The sequence below is a fragment of the Crocodylus porosus genome, unplaced genomic scaffold (assembly GCF_001723895.1).
Source record: "Crocodylus porosus isolate Cpor-Errol unplaced genomic scaffold, CroPor_comp1, whole genome shotgun sequence".
Lineage (NCBI taxonomy): Eukaryota > Metazoa > Chordata > Crocodylia > Crocodylidae > Crocodylus > Crocodylus porosus.
Genome location: NW_017728951.1, coordinates 11,325,983 through 11,349,788, shown reverse-complemented (window position 1 = coordinate 11,349,788; position 23,806 = coordinate 11,325,983). Strand labels below are relative to the sequence as shown.

Genomic DNA, 23,806 nt, shown 5'->3' with positions numbered 1-23,806 from the left:
TGGGGAGGCAGGAGGAAGGAAGTAGCAACCCCTCTTGCTCATATACAGAGGTGGGTGCTCCTTGCAGGACAAAAAGAGAAAGGGAAAGAGAGGGCCATGGCATGGAGGAGGGTAGTGGGGGAAGACAGGTGCTGCTTGTAGCCACGAGAGGGGAAAGATCCATGCTGCATCCCCTGTACATAAGGAGGATGCCAGCAATGGTTGCTGGTGGCAGCTGAGAGGGAGAACAGAAGCTTGTGGTTGCTGGCTCTGGGCAGAGGGAAAAGGGGAAGCAGGAGCCTGCTGCAGTCACGAGGAGGAGGGAGGGCAGCCACCAGCCTCACTCTCTGGTGCAGCTCAGAGCCCAGCAATGCCAGACCAGGGTCTGCTGGGGAAATGAGGAGATGGCGGGCTCATACCACTGCCATGAAACCAGCCCACCCCTTCCAGAGTGGTTTGGTTTGGAACGAGTACCGCATAGTCATAGAGAGAGTAGCGGGCCTGGCCAAAGCTTGCTTAAGGCAATGAGGTAGGTGAGACTCAGTTTGAAATGTGGACCCTCCACCATCACCTTCCTTCCCATCCCTAGGGAAAATTTCTAAGCAATTCATTCAGTCCTCCCACTTCACACAAGGTGTCTCTCTTGAGCCGCCATGTCCTGAGGTTACTGCAATGTGGCATCATGCCCACTGAGAGGACTAGGTTGAGCCAAAGGATTAGGAAGAGCAGAACTAGAGACATGCTTGCAAAGGGCCTCGGACAACTTTGTCATTAGACCAACGTCATTCAAAACAGGTTCATTAATAGCTTTCTAAAACTCTCAGCTAAGTTTGACACCGCTCATGTTTTTGCATTAAAATCGAAAGGACAATGAGTTTGTTTTGTTTGAGAGAGATTTATAGGAGATTTAATAAATAGTATGTAGCAATATAGTGGCAAATCCCATGTGAATAGAGGGAGAGTCACAAAACCCCCATGCTTCTTGTATGGTACTACCATGGAAATTGGCTTTCTGAGGTAGCCAAAAGGCTGCTCGCTGAAACGAGAGTATTAGTGACTTGCTTGCTCCCCACCTCTGCCCCTTTTGCTGAAAGCACTGGCACTATGCTTCTGCTGTATATGATTTCTAATATATAACAATGCTCCACAGGACCAAATCAGTCTTCTTTTAAATAAGTCAGGTTACAATCTTCTTATAGTCTTATAGGTCCTTAGATTTAGAACAAAGAAACAGCCCAACAAGAAAATAAGATTTTTCTTATCCTAGAGAGGCAGGCTGAGTTCAGTGGTTAATGTCAAGTAAACAGTGAAGGAATATGCTTTAACAACGAAACATTTACTAACTTAAATTAACGAGTGTCCTGCAATTCCTTTTCTTTTTGTTCTCCCATGATAGGATATGTTAGGTTTATGTTTCCATATATCCATTTTTGTCTGTGGGTATTAGGGTCATTTTTCAACTAGTCCAGAGGAAAGGCATTTTGATTGCTGGGTGCATCTTTAAGAAGAAAAAACAAACTGTTTATCGTTTTTAGAATACATCAGTGTACATGTCTTTGGAAACCCACTTAAAAAATAACACTAAAAGTATAGATTGATTTTTTTGCCTTTTAATAATTTAAAGATGTAGGCTGTGATCATGACTAGATCTCCTTTAACAAGCCTCATTCTGAGAAAGACAAAACGGTGTTTTGGTGGGAGTGACAAAATCTGTTTTCCAATAGTAAGCCTCAACACATTCAGTCATTCTTCCCAAATTTTGGCTATGTTCATTATCTGTGGTGTGAAATTAGAAGATACCATGTTTTCTTGTATACAACATACATCTTTTCCCCTGGAAATTGGAATGTTCATTATATGCGAGGAAATACGGTAAGAGCAGCTTCTGCTGCTCACTGGACAAGTATGAAAGGAAAGTCTGCATGGGGACAGAAAAAGAAGCAGGCTCGACTGCCTAGCTGCCTCGAGTCAGTTATTTAGTACAAGGAAAGACCTTTTCTTCTTCATTCTGCTGTTTAAAAACAAGGTGCATATCTTACTCTGGCACATTTTATGTAAAAAATGAGGTTAGTACATTTTACTTATACTGCAGTGCATTCTCACCAAATCTAAATTCTCAACAAATCTATATCCTAAATAGTCCAGTGAAACTTTCTTCATGTGTCTAAAAAAGATGCTTTTTTGCAAATATTTCTTTATCACCTTTTTCTTACTATGGAATATGGGTTGCATTCTAATAGAAAACTAATTAATTACCTGTAGAGTAAACACTAGGAAAAGAAATCAGTGTCTTCATCAACCCTTGCCTAGGATCCTGTCAGCTTTTCCAAGCTCTATTACGAATATTCAGCATTCTCAGAACTTCTTTGCCAGAATAGGCATTGAATAATTCTCGCAGCATGATTCACAGAACTTCTTAGCAACTAACGATGACTGAAGAAATACCTTTATAATCTGCAAAGTCTTATCTTTATTTTATATCACCAAATAGTCTGGCCTGCATAGCTCAAAAGCAGGATTTGGAATCTGAATAATTGCTGCACGAACCACATTTATAAGGGATTTATAGGGTATCTCCCACAGCTTTCAAAGTTGTGTATCAAAATGGCTGAGATGGCTGGTCGAAGGGAGAAGTTAGCTGCACCACTCAGGGTACCCAGGACTGGCAGATAACTGGATAAAACCAGGCATTATTACTGGGTAAAACAGAAGTCCCCATACTCCATCTCTTATATTACAACAGCTGCACTCTGTTTTTCACCAAGTTAGTCATGCTAGTTTTCCCATATAACCTTAAATTCCTTTCTCTCGCCTATACCAAATGTTTCACAAATTGATCGCTCTCTTTGTGGAAAAGCCTCTTCTGCCATTCAGTCTCATTTTTTCCACCATCGGTTCAAAACCATGTATTAGACCTTTATTTTGCTAGAGGAACAGATCCTATGAATTCTTCTATGGGTCTATCAAGTATTTACATCATTTCTTAAATATCTTCCCTCCAATCAACGGAAGCACTTCCATTCACTTTCTTAGCCCTTAGATCACGCCCCCCAGTACATACTATCAGCCTGTTTCACATGCTCCCATTAAGCACTAAAAGATACAAAAAACTAGAACTCTTGGTTCCAAAATGATACCTTTTATTAGATCAGCTGGATCTAATAAATGATAAAAGGTATCATTTTGGAACCAAAGAGTTCTAGTTTTTTGTATGTCTTTTTTGTACGTCAGACCAACACAGCTACCAAGTACACCCATTAAGCACTAATGAGCTTTTTCATTCTACAGTCCCAGCACTGAGTTCTCCTGGGTGCCCCCTTCCTTGTTTTGCCAAGCCTGTCCTGCAGTCTGTCTGTAGCTTAGCTTTACTCTACTGTCATTTATCTCATCTTGGTACAATAAAGCATTTGTTCCTTATTCCAAATCACCAATACTTTGTGCTCATGTTCAGCCTTTCATCTGTGGATTTCAAAGCACTTTGCAGATGTTGTTGAACATCAGCTTCATTTTATATACGTGAAAACAGTCTTAGATTAAATGATAAATGATTAGCAAATCCATCTTCTTATACCTTTGTCCCCATGGTCTGAACAGCATACCCATCCCCTGAAGAAACACACTTGAGACTAAAATTTGCTACAATAAGAGCTCCATGGGCCAACTCTGTCAAGGGACATCAGTATGTATACAAAAGACACAAGCAGGAGCTGCTGAGATGGAAGAAAGCATCAAGGTCATTATGGACCAGGCCCGTGGGGATACCAGGCAATAAAAGAAACAGCAGCAGCCTACCACCCAAACAAATATTCCGTGTCTTGTAATTTTTATCCTTCTCAGGCACTGAGGAAGTCAGCACTGATTTGCTTCGTGACTTCTTATTTATTCCAGCTCTTTGGGTACTGATAGCCTTTCTCCTTATTATTCAGTTGCCTTCCTTGAAATTCTTCCAGGCAGTTTGATAAATGAACTGTTAAGTGGTCCAGTGTCACTTGCCCTTTCTATAGCAGTATCAGTACAACTTAAAGTACAGATCACCCAAATACGAGAGAAAACTTCATTGCAACAGCAGCTGTACGCTGCACATGTGCTCTGTTTATGAAAAAAATAAACATGGAAAACGGAGACATTTGGTTTCAATTCACTTTGACTGACCCAAGGTGTCCTCCCCAGAGAGGATACACAGGTCAGCCCATAAATTTTCAAATAATCACGCATGGCTTTAGCTGCATGTCCCCTATTGAAATCTCTATGAGTTGTGTGGCTGAAAACCTCTGAACAGAATCCCATAAAGATACCAACTGGAATTGGTACCAGTTGGACGCTTTCAACAAAGAGGCCAGAAACGACGCAGAAAACAGTCCACCTAGAAGCCTCTCTTTGGTACAAGGGAAAAGATGATGTTACTGGTCAGGACAGAGGCATAATAGGGCAGCTCTGTGTCCTGGGCAGGGGTGACCCCTTTCTGCTGCTGGCAGCTATTATTTTTCTGCTCCCTACCATTTGGTGCCCAGAGCTGCTGCCCCAGTCATCCCCCATGTAGTTATGCTATTGGGTCAAGGCCAACGTTATCACACTGAGCAATATCTCTCTTTCTGAGAAGTGTCACTGAAATCCATGGGCGAACTAGTGGATTAAAAGCTACCCGACATGTGTATCAAAAATCTAGCCTGTAACTTAGCTTTTTGGGAATGACTTTTCCTCTTTTATACATATTTCTTAATACTTTTTCTGCTTTCCCAATTTTCAGTACAAATTATTACACAAGTTACAGCTAGTCATCTTAAAAGAGTCAGTAGATTTGTATTGGTACTTGAAAGACCTTTTTCTCTTTCAGTTGGTCTTTTTCAGAAATGTAATTTTAAAAAAAAAGCAGCTTGTTTGGATTCCATAGCAACACCCAGATTCAAACATTATTGCTAGCTTCTGTGGCTTTTTTTCAGAGTAACTGTTAAGTCCCCCAACACTGGTTTTAAAGCAAATTCATAGATATTATTATTCACTACGAGCTTTGATCAAAATCATCACTTGGTTCCAAACAATATTGTTTTTGCAGCGTCATTAGACAAAGTGAAGAAGCAGTAGTTCTGTTTGTTCCAGTGAAAATGTTGGTACGTAATCGCTTTACTGCCTAGCAAACTCAAACGGCTATTGTATAACACCTCACCCACAAGGGAGTGGAAGGGACTTCCTCTGAATAGGAATCCCTGCTTCATAAGCATATATGGTACATGCTTAACCCTGTCCAGATTCAGCAAAATATGTATTTATATGCTTAATTTTAAACATCTGCTTACATGCTTTCCTGAACACATGGCATGGTATAGTACTTTGTCACAACCAAGTCACTGTCTTCCCATGACGCATGTTCATTTGCGCCAGCTGACTATATGGCCCAATAATAGGTTGATGGGCACTTCTCTCATATCTGGCTTATTTTAACTCACTGCCAGAGATGATGATAGTCTGGGGACAGAAGGCACGGCTGAACAATTCCATGCCAGTCCTTGAGCCGACGGCCATCATAAGAACAAAAAAAATGTACTTCAAATAGGGGACCCGACACTCGTGCAGCGGCGTAACCTTGTTCTAATCTTGCAAGGTTCACATGAGATGGACCACGGCCCAGTATTTCTGCTTTTGTTAGCAACCCGTGTACCTTGGGACATGCTTTTCAAACAATGCAAAAGCCACACCCATTCCCATTGTAACATATGGGAACTGGGCGCCCAAGTCTCCTGACTGTGATTTTTCAGAACTGACCAGTTCATTTTCAACAGGGGCACAGCTAAAAGCCCAGAAGTTGACCAATTGCTTCCCAGAATGTTTCACTGAGTAAGCGATGCTGAGCAAGCTCAACTAAATGCAAATTCTTTTCAGTTAGACATTTTAAGCTCTCCAAAACAGAGCTCCATCATGTGACCACATCTTGAATGAATTGGGCTGCAGGCAAACCCAATTCTTTATGTGCGTTATGAAACGTAGGAAACACACATGCTGTCTGTTTAAACTGTCAAACAAGTTTCCTGTTGGTAGCTATCATGTCTGTTCCAGGCTGTTGGTTTAGTCGATGCTGTGAATGCAAAGCTGGAACATGTGTGGAAAATATTCCAAGCTGTAAACATCAGAATCATTAGAAGCTCCTTGAATGATTGCCCCATCATTACGAAGGGCGAAGCCCCTTTTATCCAGGATTTTCAGGAAGATTGTCAAGTCCAGTGATTGGTCAGCCCTTCAGGAAAAGCCTCGCAAATCAAAACAGCAGATCTTCACTTTAAACTCTCGTTAATCAAATGATTAGCTCAGATCAGAAAAGCTTGCGTTGTATTACTCTGGGTCCACATCAGCAACAAGGGATACACTGCAGACAATTCATTTTCCAAACTGGTATTTCCCTGGAGTTTTGATTCCCCAAAATGTGCTTTCCTCTTAGCTAGTAGTGGCCTGAAATCATGTGGTGGCCAGAAGATATGCTACAAGGACACATTGGCAGCATACCTCAGGAAAACGGATGCTGACATCGAGAGCTGGGAGGACCTGGCTACCAATTGACTCCAGCGGTGCTGGAAGCTCAACCAAGCAGCAGCCTGTTTCAAGGTAAAGTATCTTGCCCTTGAAGCAGATAAGAAAGATCAGAGGAAGGAAAAGGAAAGGAATCCCTGCAGCCTATTCCCCCCTGCAGAAAGACAGGCAACTTTTGCAGATGGATCTGCGATTCAAGGATTGAACTCTTAAGTCACCTCAGGACCATCAGTGAGCCATGGTAGAGATCATCCTCGAAATGAGGGATTGATGATGACGAAGACTCGCTGGTGCACTTTTAAGACTTGGCAAGAATCTTTTGACAGCAGAGACCAAATTGCACTAAATGGTCAAGCTGGCCACTCACCATTCTTCCAAACCTTTAGGATAGAGGAAAAAAACCATGAGGTTTGACTGTGAGTCATGTGAACTAAAACATCTTCTAAATTGCTTTTTATGGATGTTTCTTACTTAGACTTACGTAAGCAAAATGCTTAGTGTTTTGCTCAGTGGAACTCACATATTGCTTGGTTGTTCATAGCAATATGTGGCTCAGTTTTGGTTTACATGAAATGACCTTTTTTTTTTTTTTTACAATACCCTTTTAGCTGTTGATTGGGTGGTGCACACATTCTACTATGCAAAATAAGAAAAATGGATAGAAATGAACAGTTCCTGGAATAAGGAACAATGAACTTAGTTCTAGAAACTGTGTATAAAAAATTAAATGAAATAAAAATGATTGGGTAATTTGTATAACAAAAAAGGTCCTGATTGGGTGAAAGGGAAATTTATATAAGATATGGTGTATGTGTGTGAAGACTAGAAAGGAGTAATGAGAGCAATGTCGAATCTCCAAAGAGGCACCAGGGAGCAAAGCAAATTCCCATGAGATGAACGGATGTCTGAAGTGGCCCATTATGCAGTTCTGTTATATCTGGTAATTCTTGCCTTAATTACAGACTTAAACAATGTATTACCCCGGGATTATCTTCTATAAAGTTATTTCAGTTAAGTAAACAGGTTGCAACCATGCCCTTTCCTCAACACCGCTACAGTACTTCTCTTTCAGAGCTTCTGCCATCAGGAACAGCCTTCTTGTATCATTGCTCTGTCTCTGACCCCACCAGCTCTTTCAAAAAACTCATTTTGAGGTTATTAAGTGCTGCTGTAAACTATAAAAAACTATAACGTGTATACCTAAAGGAGATGATTGAAGTAGACACTGTAGAAACCCAAATTAAAATACGGTCTTAGACTAAAGAGTTTGCAACCTAAAGAAAGAAGATGGGTAAAGGATAGGAAACTTGAAGAACTATTAAGATGGGGACATGAGAAAAATCAAGAGACTTAACCTGAGGTCACATGGAAAGTCAGTCACAGAACTGTAAACTGAACCCAAGTCTCTTGAGGGTCAGTGCAGTGGGTTGAGCACACGACTATTTCCCTTCTCTGTATTTCTAAACAGCACATTATTAGGTTGCATAATAATCAGTGCTACAGGTCCATAAGTCTGTTTTGTCTGAATCGACTCCGGTGACAAGCAGAACTAATTCCAAAGGCATCAACACCTAGAGAAAGGTGTGAATCACTAATAGCTCAGCTAGCTAGTTTTTGCAGGCATTTGGGTTGATAGATTATCCTCACTACAATCATATTAAGGAAAGGTGATTTGAAATGATAGGATGCTGCGAACCTTGTGAGACTATTAAAACACTTTCAAGGTGTCTGTGAGTGTCCATGGGGAGAGTCAAGACATTGTGAAGATACAGTTCCAGGGCATTGTGGATCAGTGTATACTGGGGCTGTTCATGGGATTTACTGAAACAATTACTGCTCTCCTGTTGATTACATATGTGTATTCCACCATAAATCAATGGATTATTAACTGTAAAAGTCAATGTGTTCTTTGTTTGCTGCCAAGGAGGTCACCCTGCAAGGTACTAAGCAAGCACATATCACATGGTTAAATGTGTTTTCAAATTACTAGGTCTAAATAAATACATCAATTCCTATGGAAGCTGAAAAAGAATGAAAAGGAATGAATGTGTGTGAACTAAAAGACCAGGGACACAGTGAGGAAATATAATGAAATACAAAGTGGGAAAAACCCCACCTGTTAAACTCATCAAAATCTTTGTGCCTAGACAGTTTATCTTGACAATCTAGCTCCTTTGGGTAAAGTGTGTTTTGGTTATAAGAGCTCAGTTGTATTAAGTACAGTCTGCTTTGCTTTTAGCAGATCACCATATTGCATATTGGTGTTCTGGTTTTATTCCCATTGAGGAAATAAATCTCTTTTATAATAAAAGGCAATAAATAAAAATAATACAGTTTTCGTGTATTAGAAGCAGAACAAAAAGATACATAAACTACAGTTTTCATTACCTTACGTTGAGAACCCCCAACTATGTCCTCAGCTAAGCAGGAATGGTCCAGGCCAATGTTTGATTAATTTGCAGAAAGCGGATCTGAGGGTGCTTTTTAATACTGAGGCATTATGTGCCAGAGAAGCTAGTGATGCTGTCATTTGGATGAGGAATACATGTGAGGTCAGTACAGCTCTTATGGCACATTTTGAAAGAGGATAGGTGGCATCGCCTTCAGTGTCCCAAATGTGGTGGTGACAACCTGTCCCTCTAAATCTTCCAGCAGTCTGAAACAGATAGCAATTTTCTTTTATGTCCTGCTCTAAGTTGTCACAGTTTGTTTATGCAGCTGCCAAATTCATTTTAGTTGGGGCACCTCCCTAACTGCCTTCCCAGGGAGGCCATGCCAATCTATTAATCACTGAAATGCCCAGTTTGATCTTGACTAATTCCTCTTTAGACAACAGTAAATCACACCCTCTCCATCCAAAGAATTCTTGGGAGGCATATAAGGGTGCATGAACCTTCGGTCGCCTATTTGATTCGGAGAAGATTTGGTCCAATTCGGAGGCTGAATCACCGAATCCAAATTGAATTGGGAGAACAAAAAAACCCTCCCAATCAATTCAGAAAAGATTGAGAGATTCAGAAGGCATCCTTGCAGGGGAACAGAAACTGAAAAGAGAGAGGGGGAGCAGGGGAGAAAGACTGACATCTGTAGCTGGCCAGTGATTGCAATCTTTCCCTGAGTTCCCTTCCAATCACAGTGCTCTGGGGGAGGGATGTAGAAACAGCACATAAGCCTCTGCTGGCACCCTTTCTGTCCCTTTTGAGAGCTGTTTCTGCCTGAGCACCCCTCTAACAGGCTACCATCCCTGCTGGTTTCATCCTGCTTCGCCTTAACACACACACAAAGTCACAAGTTCTGTTTTCAGAAGCTTGAGGTGCAGTTTCCCAGAAGCCCTTGCACCTATCTCCTTGAAATTTGTCAGGCTTCATGGCCTCAGCAGGGGCTACCATCCCTGCAGTTTTTATCCCACTGTGCCTTCTCACACACACACACACACGTCATGAGTTTTACTTGTTAGCACCTTGAGGTGCAGTTTCCCAGAACCCCCTGCACCTATCTCTTTGAAACTTGGCAGGCCCCATTGCTCTCAGAAGGGGTTACCATTGCTGCTGTTTTCAACAAAATCTACCAAAAAATGACAAAGTTATAGGTATTTCAGTGATTCCCCATTATAGTTCTCAGGCTGAATCTCTGAATCTTTCCGAATCAGTGCCGAATCTTCTGAAGCCAATTCGCTAAATCGATTTGAGACAGCGATCCAAATCTTCAAATCAAATCACTGTCCTCTGAATCGGCCGAATCTGAATCTAATACTTCCCTATTCGCACAGGCCTAGAGGCGTAGGAAACCCCAGCTATAAAGGTACACCGAAGCACAACGTTCCATAAAAATATCTAAAAAGCAAGCTTTTGAGAATATTAAATAAAAGAAAAAGCATACTATTATAATCATCAAGTAGAATAGAATAATTTGGGAGGCTAGAAAGGGTAAAATCCTTTCTTTATGTGCTGAGGACTACTAGTGGGTTGTGTGTTGCAACTCAAGTATAACACCAGGAACCCATTCCCCAGAGATGCTTCTGAGTCGTGATCCTTTCGTGGCTTCCTCTATGCTTCTAGGAAGTAACAGTTACTAATAGTCTCTTAGGACCCAACGTTTGAACTTGTTTAGTTATTTTGGCCAAGAGCAGGGAAAGTTGAGTCACACCTGTGTCCATACCCTGGTTCCACTGAGGGAAGGAAAGAGCAAGAATTTACTTGCTTGTAAGCACTCAGACTCACGTTCCAAGAAACCCCGTAGAGTAAGTGCCTAGTGCCTACACTGAAACAGTTGCATCATTTCACGCGAGCCACCAAACAGCTGCAAGAGGGTAGACGTGTAGGCTCCATGTTGAAGAGTGAACTTGCAGGATTCCACACGGGGGGCTCCAAGTTCCCCCACCCCATGTTTATTTCCTTGAGATGGATCTGGAAAGGAGCATTTAAAGGACTTCTGGGGCAAGAATGGTCTTTTCTGGGAGGCGCACAGCATCCACCACAGCAGGCCTCAGCACTTCACAGAACCAGGCAATTTGCAATCTCAGGGAGAAATTAGCCTATGTTTGAGAAAAAACAAACGGACAAAAAGCCCTATTCAGACAGCAAAAAATAATGTTTAGTATAGGGAAAGTTGAGGATATCTTAAAGCAGTTACTTATATCAGATGGTTGTTTTCTGGTTATGTGTGGTCCTTCATGCATAATTTCATCTTTGATAGTTTTGATCATATCTTATTCAGCCAAAACCTCACAATCCAGACTATTTTTACTAAAATTACCTTCAGGTTCTATTTTGATTGATTTGAGCAAATAGAGGATAATCCAGCTACAGGTTACTAAATTTTGCCATCAAGAATATTTTTTCTAGGAATAACTAGGACAGAGGACAAAGCACAAAGCACCTTCCCTTGAAAGAAAAGTTGAAATCCAGAATGGGGTTGAACGAAGAAAACGATAATCCTATTATTCAGGCACCAGTTCATATTATAGGATTTACCATGTACTCTGCAAGCTGCAATATGCCCTCTAGTGGCTGCATATGAATAACCTAATCAGTTGGTAATTAAAACAAAGCAATAGAAAAAAGTAGCAGTGCAGGAAGGATTGGCAGGATTTGACAAAGAACCAAGAGTATAATGGATAAAAGGTGAATATGTATCAATTTTTGGACCAGAGATTCAAATTAGAACAGGGGAAATTATTTTGGCAAAAGGAAGAATTACAGTAATTATTTGCTTTAGAGACATTTCGTTTTAGACGTTAGACTGTGCAGAAGCATTGATTGTGAACAATGTGATGCTTGTAGTACTCTTTTATTTTAATGTCAAAGAAGCGATTATATACAGAAGGCTGCAGATGGGTCTGATATAAACAGAAGATGGACTAAGTGTTTGGAAAGATATAGTTTTGTGTGGAGAAAGATAGAGCTATTGTTCGTCAAATAGGTAACAAACCAGTTAGATCGGATTGAGAAATCAGTCTGCATGTTTATTTTGAAGATATATGTGAAAAATCATGATCTCCAAACTCGTCTCTCTCTCCCTGTACATGTTCTTCCTAGTTTGAGAAGTTTCTGCATATTAATACTCCAAGACCATTCATCAAACATGTTTGCAGCTGGTACCGTATGTACTGGGTGCCCCAGCTGTGCTCAGTTTGTGTGTTTTCATTTGCAGTCAAACTGAGAACATTTTAGGAGTCCTACAGAGGTACACCTTGGGTCCAGTTCTGGTCAATAGTTTCATTAGCAAATCTGATAACTGAATAGAATATACACTTACAAAATGCATGGAGAAAATTCAAAATGCTCTAGATATGATGCAAGATGGTCTGAAGTCAACAAGATGCATTTCAATAGAGGGAAATGTGGAAGACTATATTTAAGAAGGATAAATCAAATGCACAAATGTTTGATAGGGAATGACTGAACAGACAGTTCTGCAAGAAAGAGGATGCAGCAAGAGATCTGTGTCAGATAACAGGAAAAGTTATTAAAAACAAATAACCCAGAGAGAATATCAGTTCTTGGTGGAGGTTTTTAAGACCAGTTTTAGACAAACATCTGTCAGAGAGATTGTCTAGATATACTTACACTTTACTTCAGAGCAGGGAGAAGGACTAGATAGATGACTTCCTGAGATCCCTTCCAGGTTATACTTCTTTAATTCTATGTAGCCCAAGACTTCCACCGAAATTAATGCAGTTTCTTCCTTTAACTAACTCAAATTCTTTATTGAAACAAGCTCAGTGCATCGAGACTTGAATGTCTTTTTCCTTACATTCTACAATCCATTCTGCTCTTTTCATGCTCCTAATGCATGCATGTTATCAATTTCTGCTGACTGAAACATCATAAGCAAGGCAAAAATATTCAGAATTGGATTACTAGGGACCTGCTTCCCGTAAGCTTTGTAAGTCTTAATCTATTCACATGCCAGGCCAAACAATGGTTTTTAAAGAAGTCCAGTTAACAAACGAACAAATGAACCCTGCTTTTCTTGAAAGATGGATTCTAAGCTGACTTTTCCCCTACAGATGCTAACTGTCTTCTCACCACTTAATAGATTTTCTAACACTTTTTTTTTCCCCTCAGAAACCCTCCCCCATGGTGGACACAGGGAGATTACACATGTGTATTGAATGTCAGAAGTAAATTGTAAATAACCAGTTTAGCAGGATAGCTGACAAAAATAGTTGCAATGAAACAGTGAACAGGTGTCGATTAGTAAAAGGTAGCTGCAGAACTGATGTGTCAGGAAAGCTTTTAAGCCTGTTAGCTCTAATTTTCATCTTTTGCAGCAACAGAAATTGGCTTAGGAGAAAATTGAAACGCACAATTCAACAACCAAAAGACGTGGTAATAAAACACTGTTCAAACAGTTAACGTGCCAGGCATGTCCAGATGAGTGTGCATGTGCAGTTTGTGGTGCTGCAGATCTGCCTGGGGTGCCACAAACTGCACACACTGCACATACAGGCATTTGCCGCACTGCTAATTTGCAGCACAGTGGGGAGTTTTGACACCAGGGGTTTCCAGTGTCAAAAAAACTTGGGTCAGAAAAAAGCGGGGTGGAGCACATGGCGGCAGTATGTGCTGCCCGAAACTGGGGCCTGGCCAGCCAGAGTCATGCTCCGGCTGCTGGCCAGGCTCTGCATGCCCAGATTGTTGCTGCTGAAGCCCCAGAAGGCCCCCAGGACCCCAGGTAAGGCTGCAGGGAGCAGCCCAGGTGCTGGCCCTAGCTTCCCCTACCCCACCCAAAGCATCAGAGCACAGGTGTAGGGGCATTTCCCAGGGACAAATAGTAGCGGCACATATACGTACTGCTACTATTTGTCTCCAGGGAAAACGTACATTCCTACTTATGGGGACACATCCACCGTTTTCTGTTAATCTGAAAGACAACACTTTTACGTTTACAGTTATTATGCAAGAAGTGGCATAAAAACAGGACACATGCACAGAGGCCACAATACAGCGCACACCCTTCTGAAAAGCTTTGATTTTCTCTCTAGGTACTTACGTGCTATGCATCTCTTCTCAGGTATTTAGTATCTGAGCACTGCAGAAGCAATAAGGAATTTATCCTCGCAGCACCTTTGAGAGGCAGTCTCTCAATCATAGTTGTATGATTTGTATACAGAACTGAGACACTTGCATACATACAGAACCAAGATATGTGCTAAGAACAAACGGAAGTTTAAAGCAATGTTGTGGGCTGATCCCTGCATCTCAGGCCGAAGCCTTGAACATAGGACCAGCACTCTCACCTATCACCAGCAGCCTGCCAAGTGGCCAGCACATGGGGAAAAATTTCCTTCCCCTTCTGTGCACCTTTGTGATTTCTATTCAAACTTACTTGTCTGGCTCTGACATCTACCTCATCATTGGCCAGCCACAGATTGATTCAAGTCATTCTATTACGTATGCATTTGTCCTCCCACTTCATACAGAGGAAGAGGAGTCCACTCATGTCCATATCAGTTTATGTTGCTCCTTCAAGGATGTTAGGTTTTCTGGGCAAGCCATGTTTCTTCCATTTGCCTCCACAATGGATTCAGCCCTTTGGCTGAAGTCATTTGGAAAGCTCAGGCATTTCTTTAGGGTAGATTTATTCTTGGACACAGCAGTCTGTTGGCTACCCAAGTGTGCTGGGAACAGGCGTTATGGATTGCAGAATAAGACGGCAATGATTTGTAGCCCTCACTGCAAAGAGAGAATTTTGCAGTTGCCTGGAAGACAAGCATTTGAGCCTCTATTTCTACTGAGATGCAATGGAAAGAGCAGCTGCGGGGAACCAGTTGTGTACCAGGACAGGCCTAACTAATACCAGTAAGGGATCAAATGTAGCTCAGCTCTTACATATCCTCCTTCCATCTCTGTCTTGGCTGTGGCAAGAGACATCTGCACCAGCTTGATGGCAATGGAGGACAGCCCGCAGCTTCAAAGCCACTCTGCTGCTGAGGTGGAGAATTCAGATCTTGGCAATATTATCTAGTGTCTGGCAACTAAACTGCACAGAGTCACTCTAGACTGAAAACAAGAACCTCCTTTCTGCCACCCCACTAGTCTATTCACATCTGTTATCCCAATGCACTTGGAAGGAGGGTGTTTTCACATCCACTGTGGTAGACAGACAGGAAAAAAAGAAATGCCAGTGTTATTCATCAGTGCAGCACAGTATGGGAGCTGTTATATTACAGCGAAGAATTTCAAACACCTTTTTAGAAAACATAAAATTGGGGTTGCAAAAATATAGTAATTTATCAAGTGGGAAATGTTTAGGGCATGCTAGGAGCTCTGGGGATTTTGCTGTAAAATATTAAAGCAGCTAATTCTATTCTTAGTCTTGGAGTGTGGAAAGAGAAAACACAAGAGAGCCGGAGAATCCTGTGTACTTAAGGATATAATTTTCAATATATTTCCCCATATTTTAAGGACAACAAATAAAAGTACACATTATTTTCCAAAAAACCAGGAGGATTGGCATAAAAGCAATGACAGAGACTACATAGTATCTTGCACGGCACCATCCATCTGTAGATGCAGAAGAGAAGCAGAAACTAAAAGAAAACTCAGAGTACAAATTAAGCTTTTTCAAACATAGTGGGTAGGATCATAGGAAAGTAAGGCTTGAAGGGACCACATGAGGCCATCTAGTCCAGTCCCTTGCTCAAGGCAGGATCACGCCTGACTAGACTCTGCCAGCCAAGTGTTTGTCTAACCTGCTCTTGAAAACTTCCAAGGATGGAGATGCCAGTTTCTTCAAGCAGTCTGCTCCAGTGCTTGGCCACCCTTATATTCAGAAAGTTCCTCCTAACCTCCAGACTAAACTTCCCCTGCTGATGCTTAAAGGCTCTTGCTCCCAGTCATATCCCCTACAGCCACAGAGAAAATCCCATCTTCATCTTCTAGGTAAATCATTCTTCAGGTATTTGTTATCAAATCCCCCTGCAGTCTTCTCCAAACTAAATAACCCTTTTCAAGCCTTTCCTTATAAGTCTCGCTTTTCAGGCCCCTAGTTATTTCTGTTGCTTTGAACTGGACTTTTTACAACTTGTCTGTATGCTTCTTGAAGCACGAGGCCCCAAACTGCATAAAATATTCCAGTTCTGAACAGAACAGGAAAATCACTTCCCTCAATTCTCTGTTGTTGCAGCCTAGTATGCTAGGCTCTTTTTGCAACAAGAGTACATGGTTGGCTCATACTCAGCTTACTCTAACCCTCCAGGTCCTTCTCTGCAGTACTGGAGCATACCTACTCATTCTCCAACCTGTATTTGTGCATGCAATTAGTCTTCCCTAAGCAAAAGACTTATATTTGTCTTCACTGAATTTCATTTGGTTGAGGATAATTTTTTCATTCTACCCAGGTGATTCTGGATTCTAACTACCCTCCAGAGCATCTACAACTCCACCCAGTTTAGCATTGTCCACAGACTTGCTAAGCATGCACTCAAATCCTATAATTCAAATCATTAATGAAGATATCAAACAATACCAGAAACAGGTCAGACCCCTGGGGAACCCCACTTGATACCTCCTACCAACTCAACGCTGAGCTGTCGATGACTACTTGAGCAAGAAGATCCAACTAGTAATGTATTCATCTTACACTATTTTTACCTAGTCTGTATTTTCATAGCCTGTTGATGAGAATGTGATAGCAGATGGTGTCAGAAACCTAGCTGAAGACAAGTTCATAAATAAATGGACTTTTATAAACCATTTAAAATAAAACACAAGATGCTTAAGCAGAAATCACATGCCACCCTTAAAACATAATAAATTAAGATGTCCACGTGCTCCATGTAAAATTTACAAACGGCAATGGGAACACTCCAGGTGGGTAAGGTTAAACACTCATGTAAATATCTATGGGATCAGAGCCTCATTCTGTGCAGCTTCCTAAGTGTAGGATGGTAGGTCCAAAATGTGTCTCACAAACTCTTAAACCTATCAATTCTTAATCTAACTCTCCCACAATTGAAGTGACACTGAACTTTAAACTAAGATTGAATGAAGATGTTCATGATATTGTTTGTTCTGAAGAGTAGTTTTTCTATTAGGGCAGCACACAAGGGAGCAAAAAGTTAACCTCAGTCAATGTTAACCACTCTATATTTGTAATCATTTGGAAGAGGGGGGGGAAAAAAGGCTCAGGATCTTTTATTTTATAAATTTCCCATCTGAATTTTTTTTTTGGTCGGTAATTTATACCAACGTTTCATCCATCATTAATGTATTGCGTGCACAGAGTATAAATACATGTTGCATTTTCCATTTCCTCTCCCATCTAACACAGAATATTTTCTTGGAAGGATTAATATGGTTAGAGTTTGCTTTTTTGAGAGTTTAAACTGCCGAGAACACTGTGGTTCTACAAATTCTCAGGACTCCAGGGTATTGCAAAAAAATACCTTATTTACTTGATTCCAAGAGAGGGGTTTTTGCTGTTTAACATGGGGGAGGGGAAAGCCCCTTATCTTGGAATCGAGTACGAGGTGGCGGGGTTGGGGCTGGAGCTGGGGGTGCTGCCTGATCCCTGCTGTATCCTCACAGCCCCAGGCCTCCGAACCCACTGCCCCCGCTCCCTTTTTCCTTATCTCCCACCTAGCAGCCTCTGCCTACCCCCTGTTCCCCTCATCCCGACTTACACTTGCTCTGGCACTGGCAGGGGAGGGAGGTACAGCAGGCAGGGGGCAGAGGCTGCAGAGAGAGGGAGATGAGAGAAGGGGGCAGGGGATTGAGGCTACAGGTGCAGACAGGGACAAGGAGGAGTAGGGCCCAGAGGCTGTGGGGGTGCAGGGGAGGTGGCAGTGGGCAAACTACTTGCACCCCTCACTGCCTCTACACTCCTACTCCCTGCCACCCGTCTCCCTCATTGCCTGAACCCTGCCACTGCTTTACCAACTGCAATGGTGATGAGAATAAATTTATTCTCGAATAATTAGATTTTTAAGGGGAAAATTTATAAATTTGTTATAATTTTCCATGTATAAAATCAAATTATTGGGGGGTGATCTTAAATTCAGTGTTGTCTTGGATTCAGACAAATATGGTAATACTAAAATGCAGCCAATATGCTGGATAAGCCCTGCAATAATAATATACTGGAACATTACTCTTCTATGTCAAGAAATAAAATATAAATTACACTGAGGACAGAAAAAATTTCATCTATAAACACCAATGAAATGTATGTGGGCATTCATATGTGTATAAACGTATGGTTATTTGAAAAATGTACTGTAGGGAAATGGTCAAAATGAGGATGGAGATAAAACAGAACTGCTTTGTATTTTCTTTATAATGAATCATAACATTTATGAATTTAAGAAGTCAAGCATTAACATAGGAAGAGACCAGTTTTCTACTGGTTTTCCTAGACTGTTTATTTCAATGTACGGTTGTGGTTGTGGTGCTGTGTTGGAAGAAAAGGTTTAGTCTTGTTCTGCAGTGTTTTCCATGAAAACCAGCTTTGCAGTTTTAAAAAGCTCCTTTCCTTGGCATTATGTATTTCATTATCAACATTTAGGAACGTAGGACTGGATGGGAAGTCCTGGATCAAGGTTCAGCTCTCTGCTACCACAGGCAAAATGCTGTACAACTCTTTTCATAAAGTTATCAAACTCCATCTTAAACGTGTTTAGGGTTTTTTGACTGAAGGCTGTTCCAAAGCTTTCCTATTCTAATAGTTTTCAGCCTAAGTTAATTCACGGCTGTGTATTCTCATGCCAACATTGGCCTTTTGCTTAAATAGCTGTTCTGTGTCACTGGTGTTCACCCTTTTGATGTACTGATAGATATCACTCAGATTCTGTCTCTGTCTTGTTGACTGTCAAGTAGACCAGTAGATCAGGACTACTGCATCATATAATATCATTTTCAAATAGAGGTTTTATCTGTGCTGGTACTAAACTTATGTTTACAAGCCAATGTTTATGATGTTAGATTCTTTATAAGAGGAAATACTTTGCGTCCTTTCCACCCATTTTCAGGCATAACCTGCTCCTCTGTCATCCTTGGATGGTTCAGTGAGGCTTTTCAGACAGGATACAGTTAAGAACTTGATGTCCTCAATCACAAACCTGTAATGAAGCTTCTGAAGGTAGTTTTTTAAACATGTTATCAAGCAGCCCCATTAATCATGAAATGCTTTTTCCTACATAGTCTTAGAGCACAGAATTAACAACTGAGAACTGTTTGAACTCCGCAAAGAATCCATCACACCTCATTTAACAGTAATTACATTTAAAAAAATAAGCTCATGCTGAACAGATTTCAGCGCTCTAGTGCAAACGGTCTCCTGCCTGCAAATTAAAAAATGAAGGATAAAAACCTCACTCAGTTCAAATGGCTGTAGGAATAAGATCACTGGCTGGGGAGTTCATTTGTGCCACAGAGTCCTGACACCTTAATAAAAGAAATATATTGCCATATTCCATGTGAATGGTGTATTTTATAGCATGCGACTGGTTTATGAGAAACTTATTTAGGAGCTTGATGTATAGATCAGAATCAGTACTTGGGTACTATGTAGAGTAATGACACGAGCTAGCAGTAACATAGTACTACTTGTACACCACCTAGCTTTAGGGGTCAATCCCCCAGCCAAGTGACAGACATGAATTCCAACTCCTACCACTCCTTTTTGCCATTAAGCCTTATTCTGTTCATCTCAGAATAATGAACTGATTGTACCAAGGCTTTCTGGTAGAACAGGCAGCTGTTCTAGTTTAACTAGCTAGGACAAAAATTATCAATAGGAATTAATAGTTTTACAGAAAAGCCAGCCGCATACTTTTGTATTGATATGCACTGCCCTCAATGCTATCTTTTAACTTCTCTCTTTCAGAAAAAGATATTTGTTTCAATTGTTTTGAAAAAGCCAGACTAAAAGCCATAGTCAAACGGCTACTAATTATAATAATTCATGGCACACAGGAAATCACTTTATTTTATTTTATTGTATTCAAATGTCAAACAGACTGGCTGAAAAGCAGTTACAAAAGTAATAAACAATAATCGAGCAAATCTTTCTTTTACTTTTGCTAAAAGCTTTTGATGGTGGAAATGAATATGCTCCCAAGCTAATTCTAACTAAAATAAAATATTTTGTACTAACTTAATTTTGCATGTTCTTTTTATGCTCATTTAGTAACTATGGAGAGATTAAAACAAGTCAGTCTTGCTCCAGGGAAGTTACTGGTACAAATTACCTTGACCAAAAGAAGTTTTATAAAAGTGATTTTTAAAATTAAGATTTTATAATACCAATAGTTCTCACTGACACAACCTTTTATTAAATTAAAAATAAACAGTGGTAAAATTCTGGCTCTCCTAATGCTAGCAAGGAAACTTACAATTTAACCACAGGCATTTTTCACCGGTTTCCAAATAAGAACGGAGGAAGTAGTACTGACAAATACTGTAATAGTAATTTCCTCCTGAGCTAAAAGACATTTTAAAAAATAAAATTTGTATCTTGACTTTTTAGATCAGGTGATTAAAGCAATTTAGTTCAACAAAAAGAATCAAAAGCCCACTTGGCTGTAGTACTGAAGTTTAAATGGAGGTCAGGGGAAGCATCTTCTCAAAGTTCATATAGGAAAACAAGATGACAACATCCTTGGCAAGTCCTCAGCTTTTAGTTTCATCCCTAGCCCACTGTTTTCAGTTGTGTACCTCCTCTTAGCGTCTCCCAAAGAAATAGGATGTTACATTTTAAAACAAATCCTCTCTCTCTGGAAGGAAAGTCAGTAAGAACTTTGAGCATTAAGGATGGGATTTTCAGAAGCTCTCAGCATTTTCCTCTCTGAAAAAATTAATGGGAGCACAAGGCCAACATTTCATGCTTTTGAAAAAAACTCATGACTAAGTTTTGGCTCTAAGTGAACAACAAACAATGAGGAAGCATAGTATGAAATAAATCCATACATCTAGAAAGCAAAACAGCAGAGCTGGTAAATCTAATTTTAAACCTCTGCTTAATCTTGCTTTAACATCAAAGCCCCACTGGGCTGGTGCCTTTCTGAAAAATGTATATAATTTCATATTACATTAAGTTATTTTGGGATATTATTACATTTCAATACATTTTGCAGGTATAAAGTTGTATAAAGTGGTGGATAGAGAGTTATACTGCAATTTACAGTTTCACTATGCTTCAGTTAAAGTGTCATTAACATAACGGGGGAAGAGTATTCTCTTCTTTAGAAAGAAAAATCAACTGTTTGTACCACATTCAAAAACAAGACTAGGGCTGCTTACAGATATTTAAAAAAACAACAAACCCTGGTGCTTTACTTTAAATTCTGTGCGCTCCCACATTGAGCCCAGCGCATGCCCAGAAGAGGCAGTGCATTAGTTGGGCCCAGTTCACCCAACGTCTGTAGAGATTGGGTACTTTAGTGGGACTTTTTTTGGCACTGTTATCTAATAACTAACTGAATTAGCTATTAGATAAAAACACCAAAAAGCCCCGCTGAAGCACTTGATCTTTACAGACACCAAAGAGCTGGGTCGGAGTCACATGCTGCTTTGACTGGTAAAGCGCAGGTTTTTTGTTCTGTTTTGTTTTGTAACTTTTGCAAGAAGCCCATATGATTCTTTTGTGGAGATGTCATCAGTTAAAATATGGACAAACTATGTGTATTTTACAGCACATGAAAGTTGCTTCTGAATACTCATTGATTGGCCATTTACTTCCTATGTAATGATAACATAAGCTGCCATTTTGATCACCTCAAAAGCAGTAATCACGTTGAATATGTATGTTAATGGACTTAGTTTTAAACCCCATAATACTATAACTGTCCTAAATTGGGGTGTGGAAAGGAAATAATCTGTTTTGTATTACACCTGAATTTCAGAACTGGCTGCACTTAAAATGATTTAGTTATTATTAATGGCAATGTTTGCAGGTGGTTTTGCATTTAAAATTAAATCAATATAATGAAAGGTAGTATATTTAAATTTTGAAGGTTAAAGGCTATTTTTATCCCACAGGAATACGTGTCACTGGGTAGGCACCTAAATACAATTTTCCCAAACAGGCATCACTTCCCTCAAAGATTAATAAGTAACCTCAGTCTGATTCAGTACAAAGGCTAGATCCTTTTAGGTAAGGATTAACAAAATCCAAATGCATTGGAGTGTTATGATACTAAAATTGATTGATATAGTATTAGGCAACTAAAAATTGTATCAGCTACTACAAAGCCTACTTAATTAAGCACACAAGTATGATAACATGGATAGAGAGGTAATACAGCGCTTATAACAAAGCACCATAACCTCTTGAATTTTCAATTAACACAAATATTTATTTAAAAATGTTATTAACTGTGTTAATTGGTAGATGGCTACAATGTAAATGAGAGCCAGGGACATCAACAGCACAGGTAAATAACAAGCAAGCTTCCCCATACAGTTCTTCAGGTGAACACTGATGCAGAGTAGCAGAGGTATTTCACATAAGAGTGCTAAGGGCTTTTGAGTGTGGTTTTGTAATGTGTGCAAATAAACTTTAGGATAAGCCTACCAAAATCATTTTCAGTTGTGGTGCACATAAGGCTATGAACCCGTGTCAACAGATATACCTGACTACCATTTTTAACCCATTCTGCCATTGAGTTGCGTTCTTTGATAATCTGTAATGCACATATTCTTGGCTTCACCAGCAAAGAGGAAAGTTTACTTCACTACCAGATAAACCTATTACCAATTCCACTATGGTCTCAGACAATAAATGCTATTTAAAAGCAATATAAAGCGAGTTTAGTGAAATTATGCAAGCTTCACTGTATATTTACACTGCATTATACTAAAGTATAATATAATAGAGCTGCATTCCATATAATGAAGTAATTGCACACTTCAATTCTCTTGCAGTAGTTAAGGAATGTACTAATCCAAGTGTTACCCATACATTTACCTCCTGCAATTTTGTCACAGACTTCCAAGGTATTATTTCAGAGCTTTCAGAATAAACATGTTATTTACCTTGCCTCTATGGAAAAAAAAATTGTTTTTTAATTCACTTAGGTACTTTAAAATTAGTCAGAACGTAAAGAAGGGCCCAAATACTTTAATTTAAAAAAATTCCTGCAAACAAATTTACCTTGGATTTCTACGTATCGCTAAAGCCTTACTTCTAAATTTTGACAAATTAATGAAGTTTGCCCTTAAATATAGTACTATACAGTCACACAAGCATTTTAATTTTATACTGATCTGTTTTAAAAGACATCTCAGCCCAGTATTATATTAGTTTCTCCAAAAACAGTGCAACACAACTTAGTGCCCTAGAAGGGCAATTCAGTAACTCTTCAACTTCTAAACAGCAGCATTCTTTCGGAGCACATTTTCCCCACCAAACTTGCATACTGCTGAACACTGGCTTCATCACTTGGCCCCTTCCGTCTTTTCTTATACACGCTGTAAGGCATTATGGTTCTTTTGTGAAGAACTTTCACTCGGTCCAGTTCCTTAATGCAACCGTCATCAACTACAAAAAGAAACAATGAACACACACATTAATACACCAATATTGTCAGCATTAGTATCCACTGCACCACTTTATTTTATGAGTAAGTATAACACACATATCCACTGTATATAACACTAAAGAATAGGTTTGTCTTGTTTTTAGATGATACATAAGGTTTATATTCATAAGCTAAAAATTGACATCACCGAACAAAGCAATCAGCTGTGCCGTGATGAGTCTTGGCGCGGCTGATCCGCTTCATTCACCAGAACACACGCCGCCCCTTCTTCCGGTCTCACTTTCCCTGCTCAGCCAGATCCGCTCTCCCATAATCATGGGA

At 40.1% G+C, this 23,806-nt stretch overlaps 1 protein-coding gene across 1 annotated transcript in view; it reads right to left on the bottom strand.

Annotated features, from left to right (window-relative positions):
* Nucleotides 1-19,922: 19,922 nt before the first annotated feature.
* ATE1 (arginyltransferase 1) overlaps nt 19,923-23,806 on the bottom strand; it is a 160,611-nt gene continuing 156,727 nt past the window's right edge. Inside the window, exon 13 of the mRNA XM_019555462.1 lies at nt 19,923-23,484. Within this exon, the coding sequence (XP_019411007.1) occupies nt 23,306-23,484 (179 nt within the window). The 3' untranslated portion in view covers nt 19,923-23,305. The remainder of the gene's footprint in view (nt 23,485-23,806) is intronic.